Below are 13,375 nucleotides of genomic sequence, written 5' to 3' on the forward strand. Positions count from 1 at the left end.
AAAGGCGGGGGGCGGGGCGGGGTGGGGCGGGGGCGGCGCGGGGCGGGGCGGCGCGGGGGCGGGCCCGGGGCGAGGCAGCCCCGGCGCCAGCGAGCGAGCGGCGAGTGCGGCGAGCACCCGAGAGGAGCGCGAGCACCAGTATGGCGGGGCTCCGACGCCCGCAGCCGGGCTGCTACTGCCGCACCACCGCGGCCGTGAACCTCCTGCTGGGCGTCTTCCAGGTCCTCCTGCCCTGCTGTCGTCCGGGAGGGGCTCAGGGACAAGGTCAGCCTTGCGCCGCCTGTGCTCGCTCGCCTCTCCACCCTGCCCCCCCCTTCTCTTTCTTTTAGGGAACTGCTGAAATCTATAAGAGGGCGAGGGGAGGAAGGGGAAAGGGGCAGGAGGAGGAAGGAAAGCGGTTGCAATTCTCGGCTGATAACATTTTCTGGCCGCAGCGTCCTCTCCCGCGCCCCCTGCCCCCAGACAAACAGAAAGCTGGGCAGTCGCGGAGCCTGGGGACAGCGGCGCGGACCGCTAGCCGCACGCGCCCGGGAGCCTTTGTGCGCGGGCCCCGGGCGCCCCGGGCGCAGCCCCCGCTTTGTGTGGCGCGCGCTGGGGCCCCGCCGCGGCCCGGCTTCCTGCAGCTTTGTTCCACGAGTCTGGCCGCCCGGGACCCATCCCGCAGACGCCCGCCCCAAATGCTGCGGGTTGCGGAGCGCCGAGTGGCCGGCGGGGCGGCTTCCCCGTCTCCGTATCCCCAGTACGAGAACCCCCGACCTTGCACGCTCCCCGCGACAGGGGGGCCGCCGACTTGCACCCCGTTAATTGTGCTCTTGTTTCCGGCTGGCTCCTCCGGGGGCCGGCGCTTTAAGGAGAGGGTGACTTGTTTTGGTGAGGCGGGTGCTTGGGGGCACGGCAGGGAAACAGGAAGCGTTTCTTTTCCTTGCATTAAAACGCGCTGTATTTTTTTGGTTGTTCTTGCAGCGATTGAGCCCTTGCCCAACGTGGTGGAGCTGTGGCAGGCAGAAGAAGGGGAAATCCTACTGCCCACTCAGGTGAGGACGGCCAGGTGACAGGGCGGGTGTGGGTGTGCGAGGGAGGAGCGGCCGCGAGGGAGGCCGTCGGCCCCCCAGCGGCACCCGCGCTCGGGCCGCTTTGCAAGGCAAATAAACGGTCGGGCCAAGCCTGAACACCTGGCAACGGTGGCCTTCCCAGCCTCCTCCCGCGCCATGTGACAGGGCGTGAGTCACGCCCGCCCCAAGTTCAGGAGGTGGGAGCCCTGGCCACCTCAGCAGGGCCACGGTCGGTCAGGGCAGCCTTGTGCAAGGGAAGGGCGGGCGCCAGGGCGGGCTGGGGGCCTGGGTGCGCGAGGGGCGTGTGCCCTGTTCCCTAAGTGAGCCAGAGCCCTGTGCCTCAGGACAAGGAAGACTGATTGCAGAAGTGTTAGAGTGGCACTTGCCATTCTCGTGAAGTAGCTTTGCAGTGAAAATGGGACTTTAGAAGGTTGTAGTCTTGGATTTTTTCCAAGTGCCTTTAATTCGTGTTAGAAACACCCTCTTAACAACTTGAATTTCAGGTTTTGGGGGTTCTCCCCCCATATGTTGCATGTGGAAAAATAATTACTAGCATTTCATTGAGAATTCGTGGCATCATACAGGGTTTATTTAGGGCTGCGGTAGATACAGTTCTGCAAGGCGTTGTGTTAAGGTTTAACGTCTAACGTTTGACTGCAAATGTGCACATTAAAATATAATATTGTCAACTGCTTTTCAGCAGCGACAGTAGTGACCCCTGAATACTCTTTTTTTTTGGAGAGGGAAGGGTTGAATTATAAGGGAATATTCAGTTTGTGTGGGGTAATTTTTAAAATGTTCATTACTTCCCACATTGGTGACAGCACTTAATTCTATGTTGTCTCTTGCGGCTCTTTGGAAAAACAGGATGTTTAGCTTTAAGTCCACGGCTGTGCAGTTTTACATTTGAGTTTCTCCCTCCTATGTGAAGTATTAGAGTGCTGGTTTTGAGATATTCAGAATATTCACTTTAACCAGGACTAATGAATAACAGCTTCAAGGCGGAGAGGTGATTTTTAGAGGAAAATTTTTCTGGACCTTCCCTGAAGGCCAGCATGCTGAATGAGACCAGTCCTTTGAGAAAAAAACCTCATCGGGATGGAGAGCAAATAGTCTGTCCTTCTCTTAAAAGTTTATTCCCAAATGGATTTTTTTTTTCCTGATTATAAATAACAGATGTGTATTGTGGAAGGTTTGGAAAATACAGAAAGATAAAAAGAACCAAATAGAAATCGTTAATGACTCTACTGAGAGATCCACATATAAAACTTGACGGTTTTACTTTTTAAAAATATAGTTATATTTGTGTGTATCAGAGTTGTTTAAAAGCAGCATCCATGACATTCTGGGCTGGAGACTTGTGTCTTGCGGAGACTGTCCTGGGTGCAGTTCTGTGTCTTGGGGACTACGAGATGCCCAGCTGTTAAAGCATCTCCGTCTCTACCCAGTAGATGCCAGTGGCACTTTCTCCTCCCTCCCCAACCCACCTTGTGACAGCTAAAAATGTCCCCAGACATTGCCAGATGTCCCTGGGGAGGAAAATTGCCCTGGTTGAGAAGCACTTGTGTATATCTATATGCATTTGCATTTTTTACTCAGTTCTGGCCTGTGCTCCTTACCGGTTGGTGTTGGAAGCCAACCCAGACAGAAAGGAGAGTAAATTATAGACACTCGTTTGTTGTACCATTAGTTGAAGATGTAGTCACTGTGCTCAGAGATGGGAATGTCAAGGCCTATGATGTGATTAATGATATTATTTATAGCCTTCAGAGTTATTTTATACAATTCTTAATTTGTGGTTTTGTTTTGTTTCATGTAGAACGCAGTTTGTTTTGGTAAAAAAAAATGCACACAATTTAAAAACTGTCTTTCTGGAATACTCACTATAGAAGCATTTATAACTAAGCTATTTTAATCAGAGCTATAATGAAAGTGAAACTGATATTCAAAATAATTTTCTAAATACTTCGCCTCTGTCTATATGTCTGTCTTTTAGAGACTGTTTTACCCTGCATGTACTGGGTGGGGGGAGGGGATGTATATGGATCTATCTATGTAAACTGTGGGTAAACATACATATGGATCTCTCCAAGCTGCATATATACACACGCACATGTGTGTGTATAACTGCAGAGGGTTCTGAAGAAAGTTATTTTTAGAGGATTCTCTTCAAAGTATTTTGACTTTTTTCCCTCAAAAACTCCCCTATGTGTCATGGAGTCAGCTGAAAAGAGTATTTATAGGTGTTTTTTGAATTTGAGCATTTCTGCTTAATTAATCTGTAGGTTGGGCTCCTTTCAGTCAGGAAGACTCCAAGGCAGAAGCTAAGATTTGTCAGGGATAGGTGAAATGGGAGCACCAGAGAGCGTGGCATTAAAAAATAGAATATTAACATTTGTCACCATGAATTATTTGAACAGTTGTTTATTTTGGAAATGTTTTCAGGTGATTGGTCTTTTTTTTTTTTCTTTTTCTTTTTCTGATGGGTCTTTAAGTGACCAAGGACTAGAAAAATGCATCATTAGTAAAACCAAATATAATAATTAAATTGTTATAACCTTCAAGACCCTCTGGATAGGCTTCCAGGTTTTGACTCCTGGTTCCATCCCTTTTCTCAGTTTCTTCATCCGGAAAACGGGGGTAATTCTCTTAAGATCAGTAGTGCTTGAAGTATCTGGAACTTAGTAAGCACTTCACGTATGTTACCTATTCTTTTGGTATATTTCTCAGCTGACTCCTAGATTTGGTTGCTGGAGGGCATGGGACGGCTTTCCTGCTTTCCAGGGCCGAGAGTTCAGTACTATCATATGTCTACAGGTGTATAGATATGTTATGTTATTTGTATTTTTTTGTTATGTGCTGTTTTATGTGGTCAATATTTGGCGTAGGAACATAAAACACTTTATCCATGATAATAATGAGAAAGAAGGAAAAAAATGTAATTTTATTCTTAGATTTACAGAATTTTTCCTCTCTTCTGATTTTACTTATCCCATCCTTCAATACAAAGTGGTGATGGTTAGGAACCAGACAAATGTTTTCATTAGCTTATTATCAGGAAATAATGGCCTGTGTGCGAGACACTGCATCGTGTATCTGCTCAATTCACCTTCGAGGTACAAACCCTTCTGTGATCCCCTTAACCTGCTCTGACTCTCAGGCCCTTCTTGACCTTGTGTGTCGTTCCAATCAGTCCTCCGGGATGCTCTGGGATGCTCCCTCTAGCAGGCCCCACATGTATCTGTTGAATGAAAGGACAAATGCCCATTGGAGCCAGTCCTTCCAGACCTCTAACTCAGCAGTGGCACTGTTGTCATTTCTATGAATTTCTTGAGTGTCTGGATTTTTTCTTTGCCTTGCCAGTACCTTCTTGCCCTAACTGGATTCCCTGTAAGAGTTTGGGCTTCTAAGCTTGGTGGTCCCATTGTGGCCACAGTTGAGGAGAGCCAGTTTTCAGTGTCTTGTCCTGTTTGTGAGGTTAATTTCAAAGGTGGCTTTCGGAATGCCTTAAGTGTTGATTTCCTACCGTTCTTTGTTTTTGTTTTTATTTTGGTATGAGTGCTAGCAGCAAGAACGCAGTCTAGAATTTTTTCTTCTAATCCATTCAGACTTTGCCGAGATGAGAAGCCTTCTAACACCTCTGGTTAGATTTGGGACACTGACATTTTTGCTGAGTACAAGCAGCTGTTACCTGATACAGAATTGTGTTGGTCTGGTTTGGGGTGGCTAGGCTTAGTGATTTTCTGGCCTTGTTTGTTCATCTAGCAGACACTTAGCATGGGTCTGACCCAGTTAGGCCCCTGGGATACAGTGATTATAAGTAAGAAAGTCTCTGCCTTTAAGAATCTCATGTCTTACTCCCTTAAGTCTGATGGTATAGGTAACAGAAACTGGTAGAAAGTGAGACAGGGAATAGTACATTGAATATCTGAATTCTTTATTATCTCAAGTACTGTGTTATGTAATCGCATCTTTTTCCAGTCAGTGAATCATTGACTGGTATTTGGAAATCTTTTTGTCATAGAGATTTATTTTTGGTTTATTCTACTTCCACTGTCAACATAAAAAATAATACCTAACATGAGTTGAGTATCACTGGCATTGTTTCAGCACTTTATGCATTACTAATACTCACATTCATATACTTAAAAGTGTGAAGTGTTATGACCTGACTTTACAGATGAGGAAACTGAGGCACAGAGTCATTAGAAAAATTACCCAAGGCTGAAGGAATGGGCCAGTGGTATGATTTGAATCCAGGAGGCGCTGAGCTTCAAAGCCCATGCTCTTGGCTGCTAGGTCACTGTGTGAGTTTTTGCAGTCTAAACAGTATTGTGGTGGTAAAGTTCCTGGGTCTGAGGGAGATACCTTTGTGTTTTGTTTTGAATTAGAAAAAATTGTTTCATGATGTTTTTAAAAATGGTCATATCCACTAGTATTTTTGAAATTTTTGTTTAAAATTTTTTTTATGGAGGCATAATTGACATATAACATTATTTTACTTTCAGGTGTGCAATGTAACAGTAAGTCTAGTTACCATCTGTCACCATACATAGTTACAAAACTTTTTTTTGGCTTATGATGAAAACTTTAAAGATTTATTCTCAGTAACTTTCAAATTTGCGGTATAGTATTATTCACTGGTTGCATGCTGTACATTACATCCCCAGGACTTCTGGACTTATTTTATAACCGGAAGTTTGTACCTTTTGACCAACTTCACCCATTTTCCCTGCCACTCCCCAACCCTCTTGGCTCCTCAGCAATCACTGGTCTGTTGTCTGCATCTGTGAGCTTGGTATTTGTTTTTGGTTTTTGTTTTTAAATTATTTAATTAATTTATTTATTTAGAGTATGAGCGGCCAGGGGGTGGGGTGGGCAGAGAGGGAGAGAGAGAATCTTTGGCAGAGTCCATGCTAGCACGGGGCTTGATCCCATGACCTTAGATCATGACCTGAGCTGAAACCAAGGGTTGGAGACTCAACTGACTGAGCCATCCAGGAGGCCCTGTTTTTGTTCTTGTTTCTGAAATTCTGTATCTGAGAGCAACCACAGGTATTTGTCTTTCTCTGTTTGACTTATCTCACTTAGCATAATGCCCTAAGGGTCCATCCATGTTGTTGCAAATAGATTTCATTTTTTAATGGCTGCATAGCATTTCATTATATGTATATGTACATATATGTTTATATACCACATCGTTGTCCCTTCAACTTTCAGTGTACACTTAGGTTGTTTACGTATCTTGGCTGTTGTAAGTAATGCTGCTATGAACATGGGGTACAGATAGTTTTTTGAATCAATGTTTTCAGTTTCTTCAGTTAAATACCCCAAAGTGGAATTGTTAGATCAATTTTTAATTTTTTGAGGACCCTCCATACTGTTTTCCAGAGTAGCCGCTGCAGTTTGCCTTCCCACCAACAGTGCATGGTTGTTAATTCTTGTCTTTTTGGAAGTAGCCATTCTAACAGGTGTGAGGTGTATATCCACTAGTATTTAAGGAACAGCTAGACTGTCTTAGCTCTGCAGACATTTATTGAGCATGTACTGTGGGCGAAGCACTGGTCTAGGGGCTGCAGATGTCATGTTGAACAACAAAAACCCCTGCCCTAATGGAGCTTGCAGTCTAATGGAGGCATATAGATGGTAAATAAGAAGTAGAATAGATTATATGTTCTTTAGTCTGTTAGAAAGGCGTCAGTGCTGTATGGTGGCACACCAGAGGAAGATTCAGGTGATGGGAGCTGGAGTTTTAATTTAACAAGTTGAAGTAGGTCGGTTTGAGAAGACCTAGAAAGCAGTGGGAGATTTGGAATAGCTAGTGCAAGGGCCCTGAGGCACTGCCAAGGGGGTGGGGTAGCAAAATTATAAGATTTGGCTCCCGCCCTTTGAGAGCCTGGTGGTGGTGGAGAGATAAGGCTGGTACTACCCTGAGATAACATTCAAGTGCTGAAATGTAGGAACTGAGAGGAGGGAGGAGGAACAGTGTATCTTGGAGGAGTCTATTACTGGCTTAGGGCTGGGAGGGCTGCTTAGAAGCCTGCATTAGCAGAGGTGTGAATGGGACCTCCTCTAGATCCTTACTGGAGTGACTGTTTTTAAGCTGATGCTTCAGCTGGGAGTCCAGAGCTCCTGATGAAGTGTGGCTGTAGAGATTGGGATGGGTATGTCAAGGTCATTTGACAGTTGCCCAGTTCCAGGTTAAGGAGCTTAGAGTACGTCTGTCTGACTCGCGGCAAGGGAGCGGTGGTAGGCTCTTGATATGGGATGCTGTGTCCATACCAAGTGGGTGGAAAGTCGTGACTGATGTTGCAGAAAATTGGTCCTGCGGAGACACAAGGGGTGGACTGGAGGCAGCAGTCTTAAACAGAGTGAAGAGCCCCATCTGTGCTGGTCATGGAGGCCTGGGGTACTGATGGTGTGGGCTGCTTTGCTGGCAGAAAGGATGGAGAAGAAAGCATAGGTCTATACCGTAGTTCAGTTGAGTGAGTAGGTCTTAATGGCTGGAGGTGAAGGAAGGAGAGCAGTATAAGGTGACCCTAAGGTTTGTCCATAGGTCAAGGAGTGCAGTGGTATCCTTGACAGAAGGAGACCTGTTAGAACAGAAACCACTTGGCAGGGGCCCCGGATGTTGCTAAGTCAGTGTTGATCATTACTGTTTCAGGGGAAGACAAAATGCGTATGTGCTAGAGGCATTTGTGTTGTGGGGCACCTGCCACATGCTGGCCACAGCCTGGTGCCGGGCTCCCCAAAGCGGTAGGAGTCTTGCTCTCTGGAAAGATAGGCATTCCCTGAGCAACTACATTGATGATTGAGGAGGAGTTGGGTCCAGCGGTGGGGATTTGGGCCCCACGGTGATAAGCTTGCGTCAACATTGTGAGTGAATTGGTTAGGGAGTCTGGGCCCAGGAGAACTGGTAGTGACAGGTAGGAAGGCAGGGGGCGGAGAGTCAGTAAGTACCAAGAGCAAGAAGCTGGAGGACCAGGAAGGCTCTGTATTCCTGAAACCAGCAGTGACGAGCTTCGGGAAAGAATGGTCAAGACTGTGTCTGCCAGGCAAATACATGTAGTATTTAATTGGATCTACCCTTGTGGTTCTGTTTCTTTTCCTTTTTTTTTTTTTTTTTAAAGATTTTATTTATTTATTTGTCAGAAAGAGAGAGAGAGAAAGCACACAAGCAGGCAGAGAGGCAGGCAGAGGCGGAGAGAGGCAGGCTCCCTGCTGAGCAAGGAGCCCGATGCGGGACTCGATCCCAGGACCCTGGGATTGTGACCTGAGCCGAAGGCAGTGGCTTAACCCACTGAGCCACCCAGGCGTCCCTGTGGTTCTGTTTCAAGTGACTTTTCTTTTTACCCTCCTGGTATATGTCAAGTGGTCAGATTTTGGCCTGGTAAGTGTGGGAGAGGATTTTGGAAATGTTTTTGAGTGTGATGTTTATGCCATTTATAAAATTGATTAGCCTTTTTATGTTGATGTCAAAATATGTCGGGTATCCATGTAGGGGATTCTGAGCTAACCAATCCATTTTCTCTATATATACATATATATACACACATATTATACACACATACATATACATATATGTGTGTATATATACATATATATATATATTTTTAAGATTTTTCTTATTTATTTGACAGACAGAGATCACAGTAGGCAGAGAGGCAGGCAGAGAGAGAGGGATAGGGAAGCAGGCTCCCTGCTGAGCGGAGAGCCCAATGCGGGACTTGATCCCAGGACCCTGAGATCATGACCGGAGCCAAAGGCAGCGGCTTAACCCACTGAACCACCCAGGTGCCCCTCCCTTTTCTATATTATCATTACACTTTATTTTATGTGATTCAAATTAAATGTTAAAAAAAAAGGCTCTTGGAGAGAAGAGATGTCTAACTAGTTTTGAAATTATGTTTAGGTCATGACTTTAAGCAGGGAGAAACTTTATTTACACTATCTGAGGGATTGCATGGCAATTTATGGCTTTTAGGAGTATCATTCTTTCAATAATCAATAAATATTCATTAATATACCTGCTGCTATCAATATCCATAAATATTCATTGAATACCTGTTGTGTATCAGGCATTATTTTTATTTTTATTTCACTTTTTAAAAAAATTTTTTCCAAGATTTTATTTCTTTATTGAGAGGGAGTGGGAAAAAGGGGAGGAGCAGAGGGAGAAGGAGAGAGAGAGAACTCAAGCAGACTCCATCCTGAACTTGGAGCCCGATGTGGAACTGGATCTCACTACCCTGAGATCACGATCTGAGCTGAGATCAAAGGATGGACACTTAACTGGCTAAGCCGCCCAAGTGCCCCTAGGCACTAGTTTTAGACATTCGTTACAAGTACATCATCCATGTGAAATTTAAGAATTGTTTCTTCTGGAGATTTTTGCGTTCTTTTGAAATAACTGTTTTTTTGTTTGTTTTTATCAATAGGGTGATTCCGAAGAGAATATGGAGGAGCATTCTCAAGAACAGAGGTAAGAAAAACAACAGGAGCAAATACCTGCATTCTGAACGTTGCTGCCCACTTTGGATGCTGTCTGAAGTCTTGGTATATGTACGTTTATGTTTACATGTTTAATAGATCAGTGATATACATTGCTCTTTGGCGTTGGGGTGTCTGTGGTCTCTAATAATTAATATGTCTTTGTTTGAAAATAAGGTTGTACAGAAAACTGTTAGAAATATCTCCCCCATCCCCAATATTCAGCCTTGCATTTTCCATGGCGTACTTATGCTGCCCCCCTTTTCACAAATACCTGTTTAGCATCAGGCATAGTGCTGGGTGCTGTGTGTAAAATAAGGACCCAAACCTGTGTTGAATGTAGTGGCGGAGTCAGACATTACTGTAAACAAAACAAAATGGTTGTGATTACACTATCAACAATCAGATTGCCCCGTGGTATAGAATAATGAGGAAGGTCAGGTGGGGCCCCTCTTAGCAGGTGATATTTGAGCTGAAGGCTGTGGAGGACTAGCCACGCAGCAAGCAGCAAACGAAGGGAGAGTGGTCTGGGCAGAGGGAGTGGCAGGTGCAAAGGCCTGGAGGTGGGAGGCACTGGCAGCATTCCAGGAACTTGGAGAAGGCCAGTATAGTATGTGGGATACTAAGGTAAGGTAGGACCTTAGAAACCACAGTAAGGAGGTAGGGTTTTATTTTTTTAAGGGTGGTATGATTTGTTAATGGATTTAAAGCAGGGGCTAGCAAATCTAAAGGTGTAAACTAGATTTTTAAGAGAATACTTTGGGACAGTTGGTTAAGAGTTTGCCTTCAGCTTCTTTCATGATTCCAGGGTCCCTCTCCATTTGCTCCTCCCCCCTGCTCATGCTCACTCTCTGTCTCTCTCTGTCTCTCAAACAGATAAATAAAAAAAAAAAAAAAAAAAAAACTTTGGTGGTGGAGTAGTCTCCGTCACTTGTCAGACTGGGATGTCTGGTCGCTTGGAGGTACACGGAGACTGGGCACAGGGATTTCTTTCGGAGAGTCAGCTTCTAGATCTCATTATCCATATAGTCTCCTGATACTGATCTGAGGTTACAAGTTATCCTTTTCTACCTCCTCTTTTGTAATCTCTCTTTTCCACTTTATAGGAGAAAGCCAGACTTCTTCCCCAGCCCCCATCTTACTATGTGCTCCATCTTGGGCAAACAGAGGCGTGATTTGAAATACTGGCATTGGTTAGGAGAAGCAATTAACTCTGACTGGATAACAAATTCTTTTCTAACGCTGGTGGTTTTTAAACCTGTCCACAAAATTGAAGGGCACAATCAAATCAGCAATTGATAGATCATCAGAAGTTATTTTTAATGATAGATCACTGTGCTTTTTGGGTAAAGAGTGAGGGAGTTTAGAGACTATAAGGACAGTAACAATTCTTCCATTCACACCCATTTATGTGAACAAGCTTTTTCAGGGCTTACATTTTAAAAAGAAGTAGACAAGAAAAATACTAGTCACATGAATCAAGGATGGGGGTAAGAAACTTTCATCCATTTCTTTAAGGAATGCGTTTTCAGTAAATTTGTTTCCTTATGTCTAATTACCTATCAAGATTTATAAAATTTGTTAGTTTGATCGGTTGTGTACTAATGAAAATTATACTGGTAATTCAGAAGAAAAAATATTTAACACTTAAACCCTGTAGTCACAGGAAATTTTTTTTTTAAAGACTTTATTTTTATTTATTTGACAGACAGAAATCACAAGCAGGCAGAGAGGCAGGCAGAGAGAGAGGAAGGGAAGCAGACTCCCTGCTGAGCAGAGAGCCAGCTGTGGGGTTCGATCCCAGGACCCTGGAATCATGACCTGAACTGAAGGCAGAGGCTTTAATCCACTGAGCTGCCCAGGCACCCCAGCACAGGAAATATTTTTAAAAGCCCAACATTTCAGGTGAAACACATAGTTTTGTTTCAGAAGTCTTTCAACATAATGATATACATGTTAGGTTAAAATCCTTGGAGGGAGGGGCTCCTGGGTATCTCAGTTGGTTAAGCGTCTGCCTTCAGTTCAGGTCATGATTCCAGGGTCCTGGGTTGGAGTCCCGCATCGGGCTCCCTACTTAGTGGGGAGCCTGCTTCTTCCTCTCCCTTTGCCTGCCGTTTCCCCTGCTTGTGCTTGCTCATTCACTCGCTGTGTCTCTGACAAATAAATAAAGTATTAAAAAAAAAAATCCTTGGAGGGAATATCCAGCCATACAAGAATGCCTATTGGTGTGTTTAAAAATATGGACGATGATAGGACAGCTGGCTGGCCCAGTTGATATAGCAGGTGACTCTTGATCTTGGGGTCATGATTTGGAGCCCCATGCTGGGTATAGAGATTACTTTAAAAGAAAAAGAATGATGGTAGATTTCATTGAGTAGTGTTCAGATTCCATTGCATATATATATTTTAAAAATATTTTATTTATTTATTTGACAGAGAGAGAGAGATCATAAGTAGGCAGAGAGGCAGGCAGAGAGAGAGGGGGAAGCAGGCTCCCAGCTGAGTAGAGAGCCCGATGCGGGGCTCCATTCCAGGACTCTGAGATCATGACCTGAGCTGAAGGCAGAGGCTCAATCCACTGAGCCACCCAGGCACCCCATCCATTGCATATATTTTTAAAAGTGATGGTGAGTTTTATTTAGAAAGCTGTTATTTATAATATGGCAGAAATGACATTCTTTGCAGCCATTTAAATTCATAATATAAAATTTTAAATGTGGGATAAATATATGAGGCAGAATTCAGTGTTTGTCACTGTCTTCTGTTTGAGTGTAGGGGAGGGAGCAAGGAGAGGTGAGGATTGCTGGTGGTGGTTCAGACGAGGCTGGTGGGAGTTGGGAAGTTCTGAGATGGATTTTGGGGGTGGAACAGATTCATCGGTTGCTGAATCAGTGGTACAGCAGGAGGGGAAGTGAAGTCACAGAGGGCCTCTAGAATTTGGCTTGAGCATCTGGAGGGATGAAAACTGAGATGGGAAAGGAAGTAGGGGAGGGAATCAGGAACTTTGTTTGGTTGCCTCATAGGAATGTCAAACTTGATTTGACACGTTCCTGAGGCAGTGGTACTGTGAGCCCCGAGCTAGGAAGCCCTGGGCAGCCTCTAGGGGTGGGCGTATCCAGCCTGTAGGCAGCCTGGTTGTGTGCCTTAGCCTTTGTTCCCTTCTGTAGATTGCTGTGCTCTCTTCTTTCTCATCAGTCAGAACTGGTTACTTTCCTCTGTTTTCTGTCAGACTTGAAGGTATCAGTAGATGTTATCCCCGTGGGTCTTTTTACGTAGTGTCAGAGTGCTAGGGAAGGTGTGTGGGGTGGGAGAAGGGCAGTTATTCAGCACAGTGGCTTTCGAACTTTCTGACAGTGACTCACGGTAAGGGATATATTTTACATCATGCGCTCCTTGCTGCCCATACACATATATCTGGATGTATGAATATGTGTGTGCATGCTTTGTTTGTTTATAAAAGTGCTTACCTGTACTACCTGAGTCATACTCTTTTTTTCTTTTTTTTAAAAGATTTTATTTATTTATTTGACAGAGAGAGATCACAAGTAGGCAGAGAGGCAAGCAGGGAGGGGTGGGGGAAGCAGGCTCCCTGCTGAGCAGAGAGGCCGATTCGGGGCTCAATCCCAGGACCCTGAGATCATGACCTGACCCGAAGGCAGAGGCTTTAACCCACTGAGCCACCCAGGCGCCCCTGTCATACTCTTTTCTATTTCATTTTTTTATTGTGATGAAATATATATAACAGTTCCCATTTAAACCATTTTTAAACGTCAGGTCTGTGGCATCAAGCTCATCCACACAGCTGTGCAACCACTCACTACCATCCATCCACA

At 44.7% G+C, this 13,375-nt stretch overlaps 1 protein-coding gene across 3 annotated transcripts in view; it reads left to right on the forward strand.

Moving 5' to 3' along the window:
* Positions 1–89: 89 nt before the first annotated feature.
* TMEM131L (transmembrane 131 like) overlaps positions 90–13,375 on the forward strand; it is a 155,916-nt gene continuing 142,630 nt past the window's right edge. The window contains exons 1-3 of one of the 3 annotated variants that reach the window (XM_032862554.1): positions 90–264; positions 964–1,034; positions 9,491–9,534. In XM_032862554.1, the coding sequence (XP_032718445.1) occupies positions 141–264; positions 964–1,034; positions 9,491–9,534 (239 nt within the window). In that variant the 5' untranslated portion in view covers positions 90–140. Of the gene's footprint in view, positions 265–851; positions 871–963; positions 1,035–9,490; positions 9,535–13,375 lie in introns of those variants that run through there. The other 2 variants (XM_032862549.1, XM_032862553.1) reach the window with 2 other exon arrangements.

The sequence above is a fragment of the Lontra canadensis genome, unplaced genomic scaffold (assembly GCF_010015895.1).
Source record: "Lontra canadensis isolate GAN:19392208 unplaced genomic scaffold, GSC_riverotter_1.0 scaffold1, whole genome shotgun sequence".
Classification (NCBI taxonomy): Eukaryota; Metazoa; Chordata; class Mammalia; order Carnivora; family Mustelidae; genus Lontra; species Lontra canadensis.